Genomic DNA, 19,917 nt, shown 5'->3' with positions numbered 1-19,917 from the left:
TGGTCAAGGAAGTCTTTCTGGAAGAGACAGTGAGCCCTGATGGTTGAACAGGAGTCAGAGAAACAGGGGGGCAGGGATAGAATGGTATTCTGGGCTGATTGTATATCCCCCGCAAATTTATGTTGATATACTAACCCCCAGTGTCATGGTACTAGGAGGTGTAGGGCCTTTGGGAGATGATTAGGTCATGAAAGTAGAAAGAACCCTCATGAATACAACATGTGTATCCATGTGGACACAATAAGAAAATGACCCCCTGCACCCCAGAGTGGGGCCTTCACTAAAATCAGACCATGCTAGCACCCTGCTCTCAGATTTCCTGCCTGTAGAACTATGAGAAATTTCTGTTGTTCATAAGCCACCCAGTCTATGGTATTCTGTAATAGCAGCTCAAACTAAGACGGGAGGGGAATGAGCATGGATCAAGCCCTAGCACGTGCTAAATGCTCCATAAACATCGGGCATCATTATTGCAGCATGTAAAACAGAGGTCACACACTGCAGCCCGTGTGGCTTACCGGTGGCTTGTGTTTGAGCACATACTTAAAATGTTTAATTACTTACTAGCATTGAAACATCAAGGTTCCTCAGAAAAATTTAGACTTTGAGATGATCTGGCGATGCTGGACCCACATTCCTGTGTGGCAGCAGGCAGCTGGAGTTGAGTGGAAACAGGGTGTGGACACTCTAGTTTGCCACAGTCCCTACCACTCCCTGTTGTGTACCCATGCATGCTTCATCTATCTTACTACCTGATTGGCCCCTGGAGTAAGGAGTTCTCTGACCTTGGTGCAAATGATGAGCCAGCGAGCCAGGTTGCAGTGGAGAATTTGAGCAGGAGAGAAGTGGGCAGAAACACTGGAGTGCTGATCCAGGGCCTGATACGAAGGGCCTGGAGTGCCAGGCCAAGTGGGTGGGACCGGTGGCTATTGGCAATGGGGAGTCACTGTAGGTGTCCGAGCAGGGACGTGGCATTGCTTTGGGAAGAAGAGTTACCCGGCGCACAGCAGGATCACACGCAGCCTCATGTTCTACTGCTAAATCCCGATGGTGTGTGAGCCGCCTGGCTTGCTCTGCTTTGCAGCTGCCGTGTTCTAGTTGCTCTGGACTGCGTCAGCCTGTGGGTGCAGCAGCCGCAGTGGTGGCAGCAGGAATGCTGGGAGGAGATGGTTGCTGAGCCGTGATGGCTCACGCGCTCCCTGGGAAGCAGCAAACCCGCCCCGGCCCTCTCTGGTCCGCCTGCTAGGCCAGCTGGAGAGGAGAAGCTGCTGAAAGGGAGCAGGCTCTTCAGGGACCTCTTCAGGGAGCCAGCGGCCACTGCAGCCCAGAGAAATAAGAGCAGCTTCCCAGAGATGCGGGGGAAGCCCATAAGCCCTGTCCTCTCCCTTTGTGGACAGTCTGGGGAAAGAGCAGTATTAATTTCCTATTATTACTATAACAAATGATCACACACTTGGTAAACTTAGTGACTTAAAACAGTGGAAAGTTATCATCTTACAGTTCAGAAGTCCACAGTGTGTCTCGCTGGGTCTGCAGGGCTGGGCTCTTTTGTGGAGGCTCTGCGGGAGGGGCTGCTTCTTGCCTTTTCCAGATTCTGGAGGCAGTCTTCCTTGGCTCCTGGCCCCTCCCTCCATCCTCCAAGCCAGCGATCGCCATCGAGTCCCTCTCACACTGCATCCCTCTGACTCTGACTCTCCTGCCTCCTTCTTCACTTAGAAAGGCCCTTGTCGTTACACTGGGTACCGCCAGGTAGTCCAGCATAATCACCCCACTTTAAGGTCAAGTAGTCAACAACCTCAGTTCCCCTCTGCCATGTAACATAGTCACAGGTTCTGGGGATTAAGGTGTGGACGTCTTGGGGGGGTAGGAGGTGGAAATGAGCAACTTTTCTTCCTTTAAGGAAGAAAAAAAAAGCCTCCAGCCACGATAAGTAAGTAAGTAAGTGGGCCCACTCCTTGTTGAAGGAAGTGCCAGAGAGCACAGGACCTTTCCTGTCTGGCTCCCTCTTGTAACCCCAATACCTGTCAGAGCGCCTCCCACCTACCGGGCAGTCAGTACACTTTGGTTGAAGAGTGTGTGACACTAATAATATTTGTTAACTTCCGATCATGTGCTGGACACCGTGCTAGGTGGATTCTTACAACCGTGCAAAAATGGGAACAGACGTCTGAGTTTTCAAGGCCATGAAGCTGAATCTTAGAGAGGAACGAAAACTTGACGAACACAATCCAGCCTGCAAGTGGTGGGGCACGGGTTCCAGCCGAATATGTCTGACTCCGAAGTCCATTAACGTCTCCTGTACCAGCCGGATGGACACGCCTTAGTAAATCTCAGTAAATCTTCCTAAGCGATGATCTCATCCTCCAGCCTCCCATGTGCGCTCTCGTGATGCTAGTCCCAGGGTCCCAGTGTCCCCCCCAGAATGTATTTATCACCCCAGGCATTTACGCATGCTGATTGCCCTGTCTAGCATAGGAAGCACCCCTGAGACCGCCCCCCGCCAAACACAGTGATCAGGAGTCAGTAAACGGTGGTCTGCAGGCCACCTCTGGCCCACCACCTGTTTTGACACAACTCCAGCAAAGAATAAGGTTTTTACACTTTTAAATGGTTGAACAAAAATCAAAAAAAGAATACTGTTTCACGACACATAAAAATTAGATGACATTGACATTTCAGTGTCTACAAGTAGAGCTTTATTGGAATAGATGCTCATCTGTTTACGTATTGTCTCTGCTGCTTTCACGCTACAAAGGCAGAATTGAGTAGTTGCAACAGGGACCAAACGGCCCTCAAAGCCTAAAATATTTGCTCTCTGGCTCTTTACAGAAGTTTGCCAACCTCTGGTCTATCTAGAGCTTACTGGTCATTCAAGGTTCAGCTTGTTGTTAAGCCTTCCCCAGTCAGAGCAGCCCAGATAACACCACACCAGATTGTCTCATCATTTCTGTCCCCTGTGAATTTTTGGTCCATTTTTTTCTGTCTGGAAAAAAAACAAAAAAACAAAAAAACATTTTTGACTCATTCTATCTTCACTTTGAATGATTACTTTTTCTTAAAGAATTTCATTATTTATTTATTTATTTATTTATTTTTTGGCTGTGTTGGGTCTTCGTTTCTGTGCGAGGGCTTTCTCTAGTTGCGGCAAGCAGCGGCCACTCTTCATCGCGATGCGCAGGCCTCTCTATCGCGGCCTCTCTTGTTGCAGAGCACAGACTGCAGACGCGCAGGCTCAGTAATTGTGGCACACGGGCTTAGTTGCTCCGCGGCATGTGGGATCTTCCCAGACCAGGGCTCGAACCCGTGTCCCCTGCATTGGCAGGCAGATTCTCAACCACTGCACCACCAGGGAAGCCCTGATTACTTATTAAAAGAGACAATATCGGGCTTCCCTGGTGGCGCAGTGGTTAAGAATCCGCCTGCCAATGCAAGGGACACGGGTTTGAGCCCTGGTCCGGGAAGATCCCACATGCTGCGGAACAGCTAAGCCTGTGTGCCACAACTACTGAGCCTGTGCTCTAGAGCCTGAGAGCCACAACTATTGAGCCACGTGCCACAACTACTGATGTCCTCACACCTAGAGCCCGTGCTCCGCAGCAAGAGAAGCCACTGCAATGAGAAGCCCGCGCACTGCAATGAGGAGTAGCCCCCCTCACCGCAGCTAGAGAAAGCCCGCACGCAGCAATGAAGACCCAATGCCGCCAAAAATAAATAAATAATAAAATAAAATAAAAATAAAAGAGATGATATTTATAAATTACAATACATGCAGAAATATTGTGAAAACGGTTATACAAAAGCCAGGGACCAGTGTAACCTCTTCTAGATGAATTGCTCCTGCTTCATCACACTATGCATTGTGTTGCTACGGTGTTCACTGTTGAACAGTTATTTGTAGAATTAATGAAGGGCTGTACGAAAAGCAAATTGCAAAGGTAGAGCCAAGCTTCGTTGTTTCCCAGTTCAGAATCCTCTGAGTCTTCATCTGATCTAAGTTCCAGTCTCCAGCCCATGTCTGGAGACTATGTCATTAGGCCCATGGTAGTACAATAGCCACTAATTAAATCTTAAACTTCTCTCACTGTCCTCAGCTGGATAAAGGCCAGCATTATTGGTCCATGGGCATTCTTACCCTCCGTGGGAAAATTGTTGGCTGTTTCTCTCACTGGACAGAATTACTGAATGTGTCTTCTGTAGAGTAGAAATTACTGGCTGCATCTCAATCGGCGAGCCTTTCCTCTCCAGGGGCAAAACTGTTGCCTGCATATATCTCTGAAGGAAAATTGCCATCTGCCTTACTCTGTAGGAAAATTGCCAGTTGTGTCCCCATTATGGGGAAATTGTCAACCATGTCTCCAAACTGAAAAGCATGCCAGCTGTGCTTCTGCGTAGAAAAAATGTCAGCAGAAGTCGGCGATTTAAAACCCTGTGCGTGATTCTGAGTCTGTTCCTTTTTCATCCCCCTCCCTGGTTTCCTTTACTCTCCCTCTCATCTGCCTGAGTCATCAGAGCCAGGGTGGTGGTGACATTGTTCAGCACCGAATGAGAGACGCGTGTACTGAGGAAGGTGTATTACAACTGATGGTCCAGAGACAAACTACTGTGTGTCTGTGTAATGGCCCAGATAGAAAGCAATTTAACAACTGGTAGCCCTTAAGATCTGAGCCCAGTGGAAAAACACATCAGGCTTTTGGACTCACTGTACAGCAAGCTTGCCTTACGCAGCGCCCACTTCGGCATTGTTGCCACCTCCCCTGTTACTCTGGGTACACGCCCTATGCTAAGTGCTTGACGTGAAAGATCTCATCTGTCCCACAACCACCCGAGAATGTAGAGACGCCTCTTATGTCCATTTGACGGATAAGGAAAATGAAGCTTGGAAGGAGTCAAGCCACTTGTCCAAGGCTTCATAACTTATAAGCAGCAGAGCTGGATTTCTACCCAGGCCTGCTGAACTTGGAACCACCTGTGTGCTTAGCCCCCCATACTGAATGGGATGGAGGCCTTGGGTCCCCCTCCTGACCCTCCCATCTTGGACCTGAGTTCCTGTGCAGTGTCCAGTGTGAGGTCCAGAGGAAGGAGCCCACCCAAGGTCAGCCTTTACCTGTGGTTTCCCTACTTTCTTTCTTCTGCTGTCCCAGACTCCACACCCAGCACACTGCATGCTTCCTTTCTGCTTTTGCCCCACCTGTAATAAATGTAGTTTTAGCTTTAGCTTCTCTAAAGTCAGCAGTTTTCTTCTTAACTCTTCCTCTCTCTTATTTGGGATTTCAACTCTTTCCCATGAGTTTCCGAGACCTCATTCATGTAGCCAGTCATCTGAACTGTCTCAGGTGAATAGCCCTGTGCCAGGCACCACGAAGGATAACATCAAACACAAGATACTTTCAGCTCCGTGGAGAGGTATTCATGTCTGTACATGTTAGCACACAAAACGTTGTCTGTACAGGACACCTAATGTAGCCTATAGCATTTGAAAGGAAGTGTCAGTAGTACTGTAACCCAAAATGTATTCTGGGGAACTCCGTTCTAGAGAGGCGCTGTCTAGAGAGATGCTGGCTGCAAGTGATTTTCTAAAAAAAAAAATAAAATGGAATGGGGAAGAGGGTGGTGGTGTGATCCAATAAGATCTAAAACCAGGATTAAGGCAGTGGTTCTCAACCAGGGGCAACCATGCCCCACTGAGGGACATTTGGCAATACCTGGAGCCATTTTTGGTTGTCCCCGTTGGGTCATGGGGCTTAGTGAGCTGAGGCCAGGGATACTGCTAAACATCCTACAATGTCGCAGACTTTCTGGCCCCAAATTCAGTACTGCAAAGGTTGAGAAACCTGGATTCCTAGATAAAGAATTTTTGTTGTTGTTTACCTGCAGGACTTCTCAGTACTTTTCATAGGCTAATTGCATTATCAGCCCCCAAAATTGAGTAGGACTTTCCAAAGCTCAGTTGACCTCAGAATCTGGAATCCCTGACGTATTCCTGAGTGTTCTGCTGAAGTCACTGTGGGAAGGCTAGCCTAGAGTAATGAGCATTAGTAGAGGAAGCTGACATTGCTTTTTAACAGTTGTACTGTGAGGTACCATGTGTGTTTATGTGTGTGTTTCTGCTTGGAGATTGTAGTGCTTTTAAAATAGTGTCCAGATAACTCATTAGTTTTGAAAATTATCCCTTTTTTTTTGAAATATACTTTCTATTCTTCTCTCTTTTTCTTGCATTTGGTAGCTCCAATTATATGTATAATTAACCTTTATCAATATATTCCCTGTGTCTCGGAAATCTTTTTATACTTTCTATTCTTTAGTCTGTTCTTTTGAGGGAGATACATTCTCCACATAGTCTAGTTCACTCATTCTCTCTTTAGTTGCTAAATGCATTTATTGTGTCCTAATTGCCCTTGTTTCATTATTATTTCCATTTGGTTCTTTTTAATATATTTTCTAATTATCTGTGAAAATTCTTAATTGGGCATTTTATTTGTTGAAATTATGAAACACTTGTTTTAAAATGTGTGTGTGATGTGTCCATTATCCGTCTTTACTTGCTGTTTTATTCTCTGTGAAGTTAGTTGTGTCTAGTTTCCCTGGTAGAGTATATCATTAATAAAAAACTGACATTTTATTTTTTTTAAACTTGTAGTTGAAATACAAGACCAGTGGGATTCGTAGATCTCTTAGTATCTAAGAGCTGGGAGGGACCTGGTTGGCAATCCTACCTCCTTCATATTATAGACAAGGAAACAGGGCCAGAGAGTTGATGGTTGCCCAGTCATTCAAATGAGAGGCAGTAGGGCAGAGGTTAAGAGCATAGGCTAGAAGCAGACTGAGTTCAAATCCTGACTGTGCGTCCTAATAGCTATAGAACCTCAGTGCCTGAGTTGACTGATTGTACTGATTTGTGGAAGAGGAAAAGAGTATCTGTGAATATCAAATGAGTTAATACATGTAAAGCACACGGTGCAAGTGCTCAACAGATAGTAGGTGTTACTAAGAGCTGGCTCATTTGTGTTTAGCCTAGACTCCAACCCAGCACCCCTGACTCCCAGTCTGATGTTCTTTCCAGTATCCCTTGATGGGCACAGGAAGAGGTAAAGAAGGAGCAGAGGCATAGAAGTGGGAATGCACAGGTATATCTAAAAGATGAGGGAGCCCACTTTGACTTGATTGTTTAAACAGAAATGATACTGACGAAGCAAGGAAAAGCAGGTTGTGGAAGCAGGGTAACAGGCAGACAGATGGTCAGTAGAAAGCCCACCTCTACTATTCACTACCTGCATGATCCTGGGCAAGCTACTCCACCTCTCCTGGTCTGTCTCATCTATAAATAAGGACAGTGAGAGTACCTTCCTCATAAATTTGAGCATTCAATGGGATAATTTATGCAAAGCAGGAGGACCAAGAAAGGGTAGCAGATGTCATGATCATCACTGTTAATGTTGTTACTGGGGTCTCCAAGACACAAGCTCCCTGTTGGTGAATCTGACACATCCCCCATGAGTAAGTCTGTGCTATTAGGATTCTCTTCAAGGCTGCTTCCTCTCTCTACCATGGTTCTCTTCATTTCTTCTCTTGATGTCTTTATTTTCTAGAAACTGGTAGAAAACTGCAGATCAGCAGGATTTCTAATGCCAAGTCAAGGGTCTTTAGGAGAAATACCAGTTCTGATTTGTCTCAAGATGTGTCACTCAAGCACTGGATACTATTGTACCACCTATTCAGTAAATTACACGGAACACAGTGACGTTCTATTTGCATTCCACTAGCTGGTTCCCCAGCACCCTTATTCCCCTCTGGGAAAGCAGCAAAATCTCACCTTTTCACATCTGCAATGAAAATTGTGTAATTGTTTAATGTTTGTCTCTTCCTGTAGCCTGTGAGTTCCATGAGGGTAGGACGGGGTCTGTGTTGTTCCTCGTGTCCTTGGCATATAGCACGGGACCTGGCATGTATCACCCGACAAATACTTTTCATGTTCTAGGTGATGTACAAAGTGCAGTGCATGTGTGTGCATGCACATAAAAGACACTTAAATAGCTGATAAATTATTGCTCAGCCTGAATTGGTGAAAACCTTGAATTACAGATGACTTGTATTATTTTCACACTTTTCAAGGACTTAAACAAATTTGAGGTGAGTAGAGTATCGCTTAGATAGTTAAACAGATCATGAAAGGAACCTAATAGGTAGGTATAATCTTCATTTAAAAATTTAAATGGATTCTCAGTATTCATTCATTTAACATATTTACTGAGCACCTCCTATGTTCCAGGGGGAGACAGCAGAACAAAACAGACAAAACCCCCTACCCTCATAGAGCTTGTATTCTATTAGGAAAGACAAATAATACATATTAAATGACAGTGCACATAAACTGGGGGAGAGGGACAGAGGGACAGAGGGAAGAAAGGCTGACTCATTGCAGACAGGCCACAGGGATTAGAATCCAGGGGTGAGAGATGACCTGATGGCCTGGGCTTCTTGTGGTGTGTTGATAGGGTCATTCAAAGTCCTGGGGGCCCCAACCTACACTTGCTAATGATGGGGTAAGGCTTGAACTCATGAGCCCTTGGTACAGAAGCTGTGCTCTTAAGTGTTTGAAATGGATTCATTCTCTTAAGGACTTGGGCTGTGTAAACAGGCTAGAGTAGGACTAAGAGCCTTAAGAGCCCTTCCACTAACTTTCATCTAATTAATGCACAATAAAAAATACTTAGTGCATTAACTAGGAAAAAGAAAGAGCCTTCCAGCTTTATAGTTCCATGAAGCTATGTAGATTCTACCCTGGTATTTTCTTACAGCTCCTAAAATAAGGTCTTGTAGATGGTACAAGGCAGAATTGCATCATGATTAAGAACAGAGACCTTGAAGTCAGATAGACCCAAGTTCAAAATTCAGCTCTTCCTCAGTTGAGCTACTTGATCTTCCTGTGTTGTCCTTGAACAGGTTGCAAACCCTCTCTGTGCCTTAGTTTTTCACATCTATAAAATAAGAAATCATGGTTCCCACTTCATAGGATTGCTGTAAGGATTAAATGAGATAAAACATGCAAAGCATAGGGCCTGGAACATAATAAGCTTCCCATAAACAGTAATTATTGACACCATTAAATATTGTTGCTGAATGAATGAAAGGAACTCATGGAGTTGATATTAAGAATTGGATAAGCATAAACATGTAATGAACTACAAAATGCTGTGCTGGTGGGTATGTTATCTATATCCTGGCCTCTACATTCTACATAAATAATTAGTGATGCATGGCTTGATTAAAAATTTTCTTTCATTTCACCTCCATTTTCTGGGGCTGTCACTTTAAGGCTTTACAGTGTTGCTACACTGGCCTGCTGGTATGCCAAACATTTGGAGAACAGAGTCCTAGGTATAACCTTGTAAATATTCTTTACTTCATTTAAATATCCCCAGGTTCTGTAGTCCTCAGTCCCAAATTCTCGAGTCTTTTAATTGAAGTATAGTTAATTTACAATGTTGTGTTAGTTTCAGGTGTTAAAAAAAAAAAAAATCACAGCAAAGTGATTAAGTTCTACATATATATTATTTTGCATATTCTTTTCCATGATAGTTTATTCCAGGATATTGAATATAGTTCCCTGTGCTATACAGTAGGACCTTGTCATTTATCTTTTATATAGTTTGTATCTGCTAATCCCAAACTCCTAATTTATCCCTCCCCACCAAGAATCTTAGTAAATGAAATATGATTGGCTAATACGGAACCAATGCATGCTTTTCATGATAAAAATAGCGACTGACATTTATTGAGGACCTGCTATGTGCCAAGCAACATGCATGTCCACTCTGCAGCTGGGAAAATGGAATCTCAGAGTAGTAAATAAAATGTGGACAGCTGGTAAATGACAGAGGCAGGAACTGACTGCCTCCAGAGTGTAGTTTCCAGAGCCCTTCCCACTTACTGCCTCGAGCTGGCCTTGCAGATGCACTGGGTAGGGGGTGACCAAGCCTCAGGGTCCCCATTCCTCTCTCTATGGGGATGTTTGTATGGGGCATGCGTGGAGTTTCGAAGTCCCCAGCCCTAATGAGATTACGTTGAATAGAAACTAAGGTGAAAATCTAGTTCTCAATTCTGAGGATACCAGTCAGAGCCCAGGGGCCTTCATTAGTGCTCCATCGAAGTCCAAGGGAAACGGGCACAGACTGAGACAAGGGGTCAGAGACTGTATTGACTTCATGTTTTTCTGTTTCAATAGGTTTTTTACTTCTCAAGTTCAATTCTGATTGATCCAGTTTTTTTGTTGTTCTTTTAAATGGTTCTGTGAAAATTAGTATTTTGGTTTGACTTATGGTTTAATTCAGCAAGGTTTGAAAGACAACTCATTATATTAGATTATATTAGATTTTTCACAAAGAATTTGGGTTTTTAAAAATTTTTTATTTTATATTGAGGTATAGTTGATTAACAATGTTGTGTTAGTTTCACATGTACAGCAAAGTGATTGTTATACATATACATGTATCTATTCTTTTTCAAATTCTTTTCCCATTTAGGTTATTACATAATATTGAGCAGAGTTCCCTGTGTTATACTGTAGGTCCTTGTTGGTTATCTATTTTAAATATAGTAGAGTGTATATGTTGATCCCAAACTCTCAATTCATCCTTCCCCTTCCTTTTCCCTTTGGTAACCATAAGTTTGTTTTCTATGTCTGTGAGTCTGTATCTCTTTTGTAAATAAGTTCATTTGTATCATATTTTAGATTCCACATATAAGTGATATCATATGATATTTGTTTTTCTCTGACTGACTCCACTTAGCATGATAATCTCTAGGTCCATCCATGTTGCTGCAAATGGCATTATTTCATTCGTTTTTAGGCTTATTGATACTCCATTATATATATGTACTACATCTTCTTTATCCATTCATCATCGACAGATGATGGACATTTAGGCTGCTTCCATGTCTTGATTATTGTAAACAGCACTTTTTTGTTGTATCTTTGTCTGGTTTTGGTATCAGGGTGATGGTGACCTCATAGAATGAGCTTGGGAGTGTTCCTTCCTCTGCAATTTTTTGGAAGAGTCTCAGAAGGATAGGTGTTAACTCTTCTCTAAATGTTTGATGGAATTTTCCTGTATGGAATTTTCCTGTGAAGCCATCTGGTCCTGGACTTTGTTGGAAGTTTTTAAATCACAGGTTCAATTTCATTACTTGTGACTGATCTATTCATATTTTCTATTTCTTCCTGGTCCAGTCTTGGGAGATTGTACCTTTCTAAGAATTTGTCCATTTCTTCTAGGTTGCCCATTTTATTGGCATAGAGTCTCTTATGATGCTTTGTATTTCTGCGGTATCCATTGTAACTTCTCCTTTTTCATTTCTAACTTTATTGATTTGAGCCCTCTCCCTTTTTTTCTTGATGAATCTGGCTAAAGGTTTATCAATTTTGTTTATCTTCTCAGAGAACCAGCTTTTAGTTTTATTGATCTTTGCTATTGTTTTCTTTGTTTCTTTTTCATTTATTTCTGCTCTGATCTTTATGATTTCTTTCCTTCTGCTAACTTTGGGTTTTGTTTGTTCTTCTTTCTCTAGTCCCTTTAGGTGTAAGTTTAGGTTGTTTATTTGAGATTTTTCTTGTTTCCTGAGGTAAGATTGTATTGCTATAAACTTCCCTCTTAGAACTGCTTTTACTGCATCCCATGGGTTTTGGATCATTGTGCTTTCATTTGTCTGTAGGTATTTTTTTATTTCTTCTTTGATTTCTTCAGTGAGCTATTGGTTGTAAGTAGCATATTGTTTAGTCCCCATGTGTTTGTGATTTTTACAGTTTTTTTTTTCTTATAATTGATTTCTAGACTCATAGTGTTGTGGTCAAAAAAGATGCTTGATATGATTTCAATTCTCTTAAATTTACTGAGGCTTGATTTGTGACCCAAGATGTGATCTATCCTGGAGAATGTTCCGTACGCACTTGAGAAGAAAGTGTAATCTGCTGTTTTTGGATGGAATGTCCTAAAAATATCAGTTAAATCTATCTGGTCTATTGTATCATTTAAAGCTTGTGTTTCCTTATTAATTTTCTGTTTGGATGATCTGTCCATTGGTATAAGTGAGGTGTTAAAGTCCCCCACTATTATTGTGTTACTGTCAATTTCCTCTTTTATAGCTGTTAGCATTTGCCTTATGTACTGAGGTGATCCTATGGTGGGTGCATATATATTTATAATTGTTATATCTTCTTCTTGGATTGATCCCTTGATCATTATGTAGTGTCCTTCTTTGTCTCTTGTAACAGTCTTTATTTTAAAGTCTATTTTATCTGATATGAGTATTGCTACTCCAGCTTTCTTTTGATTTCCATTTGCATGGAATATCTTTTTCCATCCCCTCACTTTCAGTCTGTACGAGTCCCTAGGTCTGAAGTGGGTCTCTTGTAGACAGCATATATATGGGTCTTGTTTTTGTATCCATTCAGCCAGTCCATGTCTTTTGGTTGGGGCACTTAATCCATTTACATGTTAGGTAATTATCAATATGTATGTTCTTATTGCCATTTTGTTAATTGTTTGGGATTTGTTTATGTAGGTCTTTTTTTCTCCCCTTCCTCTTTTGTTCTCTCTTGTGATTTTTTTTTTTTTATAAGTTGGTCCAATTTTATTGAAATCTGTTACAGAAGACAGTTCAAATAGGAACCACTGTCTGTGGTTTTAAGGCCTATAGAAATCTGAGTTACATTTTACTGCAAAATATAAAATACATTAATTCAAACTACAGTGTAAAAAGATTTTATTAATAATGAATTGTATGTCCTCATTAAATTAGATATCTGCAAATGTTTTCCTAAATAGTTACAGCTAATTTAGAGATATCTTTTAAAGTTCAAATAGCTAGTTTAAATTTGAGAAAACATACACTTACTGTAACATGAAAGATGTTCACATTGAGATACTTCAGCCCCAACTTCACAAACTACTGGAAATTAAGGGATACTTTGTTGCTAGAGGAAAAAATATCACTTACATCAGGGAAAATTATACTATACTACCAGTTTAAAATAAGCAATAGTTCACATAATATTAGAGAAATTCTCTCTTGCCTTACAAATGCAAAATAAATCCTCCAGACTCCCTTCTCTGTAGAGACCACCAGCTCACTATCCAGGCTCTGAAACTTAGCACAATTAGGGAAAAAACAAGACAGACTTCAGTATGAGAAGGAGCCAAAACATTTCCTGAGGGAAACATTTCTGATTTTGTTTTTGTTAAGCATTCTCTTGATCTTTAAGCTCTTTTTTAAAAAACAAAACAAAACAAACAAAAAAAACCCCACTCAATTCCCAAGATCAGTTTGAAAATGAAAAAAATAGATCTGATGGCTCTCACAGCAACCTTATCATGTCAAGGCAATTTAACTCACATCTCCTGATACTTCCTCCCCATTTCCTACTGACAGCGTCCCCCCCCTTGCCCTTAGAGTAGTTGAGGTTCCCTGTAATACAGACCCTTGGTCTTTTTAGCGTTAGCTAAAACACATATTTTGAAAAATGTGTCTAGTAAATACCCTTCAAGTCCTGACCTAATTTCCTGATATATAAAGCACATAAGAGGTGGTGTCCCCTGCGACTGTCTAATGCTTACTAACTATTTAAGAAGTTCCCTTGACTCTTTAAGTTTGCCTTTAGAGATTAAAATTCAACATAGAAAAACAATCAGTTATCAAACATCTATCCCTAATTTAGAGTAAAGCTACATTACATAGCAAAACTCCACTTATTAAACTCTATCTCATGCAAACTTAAAATTTTAAAAATAGTAATTCCAGGCCCCAAGGTAGACCATGAACCTACTTAGATGCAAACATGGTAAACACTTAAAAATTTTTTTTTCAAATCTTCCTAAAGGAAGTGTGTTTTTGGCTGATCAACATTATACATGAAGTCTGTTGCTAAGGAACACAATTTTTGACCTGGTAACAGAAATCATTCTGGTAATCTGACACACGACCAAGATGCTAAGACTATAGAATTAAAGGCATTCTTTTGGATTCTGTCCTTTAGTAATTTTTAAGTGGAAAACCATGAAGAGGCGTCCAGCTCAGTAGAGACATTGATTAAAGCTTGGTAAAAATGGGCAAGTTTGCAGACCTTGGGTAATGCACGTCAAATTCAATAGACCAAAGGAGTGAGTTTTTCATGATGGGGCTCTCACCACTCACAGGTTTTGGGCCAGTTTTCCGTAGCCTCCTCTCCCAGCATCATAGTCCTGACGATACTCATCTCGTACATGGCCTCCAGAACGCCCACGGCCATACTGCCTGCCCTCCTTAAAGCCTGCGTCCCAGTCTGTGCGAATGATCTGGTCATCCGGACGCATTCCATTTATGTACCACATGGCATTTTCTGTATCTGCTCTTGAATAGTGTTCCACAAAGGAGAACCCACATGCTGTTTTCTTCATTTTATCCAGGCCCATGATGATTTTCTTTATGTCACCACTTTTGCTGAAGAGTTCATAGATTTGTTCTTCAGTTGTATAAGAGGAAAGATTTCCAACATACGGTGTACAGCTTTCCTTCAGTAATTAATTTTTCCTGTTCTTCACTGTCACCCTGGAAGTGCTGGTCCCAGTACTGGCTCAGCTCGACGTAGGAGTCGCTGTGCAGCGCCTTCAGGAGGCCACCCGACCTAGTGCACAATGTGGCCAAGGACGCTGCCACTGTGAGAATCTTCTCTTGTGATTTGATGACTAACTTTAGTGTTGTGCTTGGATTCCTTTTTTCTTTTTTGTGTGTGTATCTATTGTAGATTTTTGGTTTGTAGTTACCATAAGGTTTTGATATAGCAGTCTATATTTAAACAAGATTGTTTTAAGATGCTGGTCTTTTAATTTCAAATGCATTTCCAATATCCTGCATTTGTACTCTCCTCTTCTCATGATTGCTGGTTTTGATATCAGATTTGTGTGTGGATGATTTCCTACCTTTACCAGTGAGCTTTTCCATTTGTAATTTTCTTGTTTCTACTTGTGGCCTTTTCTTTTCTACCTAGAGAAGTTCCGTTAGCATTTGTTGCAAAGCTAGTCTGGTGGTGCTGAATTCTCTTAGCTTTTGCTTGTCTGTAAAGCTTTTGATTTCTCTGTCGAATCTGAATGAAAGCCTTGCTGGGTAGAGTATTCTTGGTTGTAGGTTCTTCCCTTTCATCACTTTAAATATATCGTGCCACTCCCTTGTGGCCTGAAGAGTTTCTGCTGAGAAGTCAGCTGATAACCTTATGGGAGTTCCCTTGTATGTTATTTGTTGCTTTTAATATTTTTTCTTTGCCTTTAATTTTTGTCAATTTGATTACTATGTGCCTCGGGCTTGTTCTTCCTTGGGTTTATCCTGCCTGGGATTCTCTGCACTTCCTGGACTTGCGTGACTGTTTCCTTCCCCATGTTAGGGAAGTTTTCAGCTATTATCTCTTCAAATATTTTCTCAGGTCCTTTCTCTCTCTCTTTTCCTTCTGGGACCCCCTATAATGTGAATGTTGGGGTGTTTAATGTTGTCCCAGAGGTCTCTCAGACTGTCTTTATTTCTTTTCATTCTTTTTTCTTTATTCTCTTCTATGCCAGTGATTTCCACCATTCTGTCTTCCAGCTCACTTATCCATTCTTCTGCCTCACTTATTCTGCTATTTATTCCTTCTAGTGTATTTTTTATTTCAGTTATTGTATTGTTCATCTCTGTTTGCTTGTTCTTTAGTTCTCCTAGGTCTTTGTTAAACAAACATTTCTTGTATCTTTTCGACATGTGCCTCCATTCTTTTTCTGAAATCTTGGATCATCTTTACTATCATTAAAGTCTTTTCCAGGTAAATTGTCCATTTCCACTTCATTTAGTTGTTCTTGTAGGTTTTTGTCTTGGTCCTTCGTCTGGAACATAATCCTCTGCTGTCTCACTTTGTCTAACTAACTTTCTGTGATTGCAGTTTCTTTTCTGCAGGCTGCAGGGCTGTGCTTCTTATTGCTTCTGCTGTCTGCCCCCTGGTGGATGAGGCTGTCTAAGAGGCTTGTGCAGGTTTCCTGGTGCAGGTCCCTCTGGTGGGCAGAGCCATGTCAGGGGGTGTGTTTAGCAAGCAGCTGTGTGCTCAGGAAGACTTTAAGCTGCCCGTCTGCTGATGGGTGTGGCTGTGTTCCTGCCCTGTTGGTTGCTTGGCATGAGGCATCCCAGCACTGGAGCCTACAGGCTGTTCGGTGGTGCCAGGTCTTGGTGAGAAAGTGGTGGCCTCTGGGAGGGCTCACGCCAATGAGTACTCCCCAGAACTACCGCTGCCAGTGTCTTTGTCCCTGCAGTAGGCCACAGCTGCCCCCCACCTCTGCAGGAGACCCTCCAATACTAGCAGGTAAGTCTGGCTTAGGCTTTTATGAAGCCACTGCTTTTTTCCCTGGGTCCTGGTGCACACAAGAGTGGGGTTTCTGTGCCCTCCAAGAGGGGAGTTTCTGTTTCCCCCAGTCCTATGGAATTCCTGCGGTCAAACCCTGCTGACCCTCAAAGCCAGATTCTTTGGGGCTTCGCCTCCTGTTGCCAGACCCCCAGGCTGGGGAGGTTGATGTGGGGCTCAGAACTTTCACTCCTGTGGCAGAATTTCTATCGTAAAATTATTTTCCAGTTTGTGGGTCACCCACCCAGCAGGTATGGAGTTTGATCTTACCGTGGTTGTGCTCTTCCTGCCGTCTTGTTGTGGCTTCTTCTTTGTCTTCAGATGTAGGATATCTTTTTTGATAGGTTCCAGCATTTTTTGGTTGATGATTGTTCTGCAGTTAGTTGTGATCTTGGTGTTTTTGTGAGAAGAGATGAGCTCACATCCTTCTTCTCTACCATCTTGTCTCTGCCTGTAGATTTTCTACATAGAATTTGATAATGACTCTGTGAGTGTGTTGAACGGGCAGGAAAGAGGAAGCCTTGGGGGATGAGTTACTCAGTAACCTGAAGACTGATGTTTGGTTCAGCCTAAAATTGTAATAGAAACGCTTATTAAGTGGAACCATACTCAGTTGCCATTATCTTAGGTCAAAAATAATCAAATGTAGGCAGATATGTATAGCTCAACATCATACATGCTAATCACCCAGAAGGCAAAGATTTCATTAATTTATCTGGCTTTGGTTCCAATCAAGCAACAAATATTTATTGAACACATATGTGCAAGAGTCTCAGTTCAAAGATAAGAAAAAACAAAATCCTGCCTTCAAGAATCTCACATTCCTAGTTGAGATAAGCCATGGATTGTTAAATGCTAATGTGAGAAATGATGCTTTCATTGGGGGAGAGTACCTGAGCAAATGCTAAGTGAACAGGCCAGACCAAGTGTGATGGGTTTCAGAGAAAAGAAAAGATCATTTGGGGCTAAAATAACATGTAAAAGACGAGACATAGGAATCAAGCAAAATATGACACAATGAAGGAAGAATGATCAGGCAGGGCATAAAAATGGGAAACATCAAGATGTATTTTGCACATCCAATTTGAACCAGAGAAGTTCAAAAACAAGGTTAGAAAGATGAATTAAGGCAGCTTACAATAAGCTTCAGTGTCTTTTATTCCTGTAAGTGCTTTTTATTCCTGTGAGTGGAAATCAGCTGAATCTGTTGAATGAAATAATAAGCAGCTAGATACCAGAGCAAATGGAAAATATACACAAAAGACATTGTAGCCAGAGTTTACCTATGCAACTGAGGCACAGAAAAGTTAAGTAACTTGCCCAAGGTCACACAACTAGTCAATGGTAGTCTGACCTTAAGCCCAAGGCAGTCTGGCAGCAAAGTCCCACTATTAAGCACCATGATCCAAGAGATACGTATACATAGGTCCACACAAAAACTTGTGTTTATTCATAGCAGCATTATTCATAATAGCCAAAAAGTAGAAACAACCCAAATGCCCATCAACTGATGAATGGATAAACAAAATGTAATATAGCCATACAATGGAATATTATTCAGCCATAAAAAGGAATGAATCATGCCACAACATGGATGAACCTTGAAAACATTACACTAAGGGAAGGAAGCCAGTCACCAAAAAAGAATATATGTATATATATATATATATATATAGAGAGAGAGAGAGAGAGAGAGAGAGAGAGAGAGAGAATGATTCCATCTGTGTGACATTTCTAGAATAGGCAATTTCATAAAACAAGAAAATAGATTAGTGGTTGCCTAGGGCTGCAGGAATAGGTAATGGGGAGTAACTGCTAATGGGAATGGAGTTGTGGGTTTTTTACAAGGGATGAGGTAATGAAAATGTCCTAAATTGAGACTTTGTTTATGGTTGCATGATTATGTGATTATACTAAAAAAAAAACCCCACCAAACTATAAAATTTAGATGAGTAAATTTTATGGTATGTGAATTATATCTCAAAAAAAGGCATAAACAAAATTTTTAAGTGTGTAAGATGACTACAGGTTATAGTATACACAGTGATACCCAGCAACCATGGGGAAAAGTGAAAGAGTCAGATACATAGATCTGGAGCTTGTGAACCGTCAGTGCCCGATCTGTGGATGTGACAAGTCCCATGGGAGTCCTTCCATGAGAAACAAAATATGGAAACCAGTGACAGCTTGTTCTGCTGCCAGGGAGCTGACAGTTCTGTTAGCAACTTATATTCTACAGATTCCAGCCCTACTCCAGGTTAGACTGTTGGCTTTCTAGCTGGCCCAAACACGTTAGCATCAGCTGATAAGGATGTACTAAATTTGTTTTGTTTTGCTTTTGTTCTGCAGTTTTTGAAGAGCCGGAAGATCCAAGCAACAGGTCGTTTTTCTCTGAAATCATCTCTTCGATTTCGGACGTGAAGTTCAGCCACAGTGGGAGGTATATCATGACCAGAGACTATCTGACGGTCAAAGTTTGGGATCTCAACATGGAAAACCGCCCCATCGAGACTTACCAGGTACAGACCACCACCCACTAATACGTAGATTGGGCACTTCTTCAAGGGTTCCAGATCAGTCCCTGCCTGCAAAGGCTTACAAAGCAGAAGAATAAAAGACATGTTGAGCCAGTTAAACATCCAGAAATAGCAGGTAGACAGTTCAGTGTAAGTCTGGATAGATCTAGCCTAGAGGAAAGGTCAGGAACCATGCCCTGAGGTCCCAGTGTTTACAGGCTGGGAAGAGGAAATGGATTTGGCAAGAGAGACTGGAGAAAGTGCCAGTGAGGTAGGACGGAAACTGAGAGGAGTCCTGGAAGCCAAGTGAAGAAACTGTCTCGAGGAGGAAGAAGTCACCAACTGCCGAATGCTGTTGCTGAATCAAGGAAGGACTGAGAAATGGCCAGTGGGATTTAGTAACATGGAGATTACCAGGCACCTTAATGAAAGAGTTGTAGGTGAAGTGGTAGGAATGAATGTTTGATTGGAGTGGGTTCAAGAGAGACTGTAACTAGAGGATGGGAAACGTAGTGAAATTTTTTAAAATTTATTTATATAATTTATTTATTTTTGGCTGCTTTGGGTCTTCGTTGCTGCGCGGGCTTTCTCTAGTTGCAGCAAGCGGGGGGGCTACTCTTTGCGGTGCACAGGCTTCTCATTGCAGTGGCTTCTCTTGTTGCAGAGCACAGGCTCTAGGCACGTGGGCTTTAGTAGCTGTGGCACGCAGGCTCAGTAGTTGTGGCACACGGGCTTAGTTGCTCTGTGGCATGTAGGATCTTCCCAAACCAGGACTTGAACCCCTGTCCCCTGCATTGGCAGGGACAATAGCTACTGCGCCACCAGTGAAGCCCTGTAGTGAAATTTTGAAAGAGATTTTGTTCTGAAGAGGAATAGAGAAATGGGGTAGTAGCTGGAATGCAGGATTGAGGAAGTCATCACAGCTTGTTTTATGCTGATAGGAGTAAGCCCATAGAGAGGGAGATAATTAATTGAAGCAGTCAACTTCTCAAGGGAATAGATTCCATTGCA

The 19,917-nt window shown here is 41.9% G+C and overlaps 2 protein-coding genes across 6 annotated transcripts in view; one reads left to right on the top strand and one right to left on the bottom strand.

The window, feature by feature from the left end:
• The window catches only part of PPP2R2B (protein phosphatase 2 regulatory subunit Bbeta), a 462,603-nt gene that overhangs the window by 426,958 nt on the left and 15,728 nt on the right, over positions 1 to 19,917 (top strand). For all 5 annotated transcript variants that reach the window (XM_007194185.2, XM_007194186.2, XM_057540770.1 and 2 more), the window contains one exon: positions 18,740 to 18,909. In XM_007194185.2, coding sequence (XP_007194247.1) covers positions 18,740 to 18,909 — 170 coding nt within the window. The remainder of the gene's footprint in view (positions 1 to 18,739; positions 18,910 to 19,917) is intronic.
• LOC103010933 (nuclear cap-binding protein subunit 2-like) lies at positions 14,184 to 17,010 on the bottom strand. The gene is given in 3 exon segments (XM_057539696.1): positions 14,184 to 14,555; positions 14,557 to 14,656; positions 17,000 to 17,010. Coding segments are annotated over 3 exon segments (483 nt in total).

The sequence above is a fragment of the Balaenoptera acutorostrata genome, chromosome 2 (genome assembly GCF_949987535.1).
Source record: "Balaenoptera acutorostrata chromosome 2, mBalAcu1.1, whole genome shotgun sequence".
In the NCBI taxonomy this organism is placed as follows: domain Eukaryota; kingdom Metazoa; phylum Chordata; class Mammalia; order Artiodactyla; family Balaenopteridae; genus Balaenoptera; species Balaenoptera acutorostrata.
This window is presented reverse-complemented; position numbering and strand designations above follow the sequence as displayed.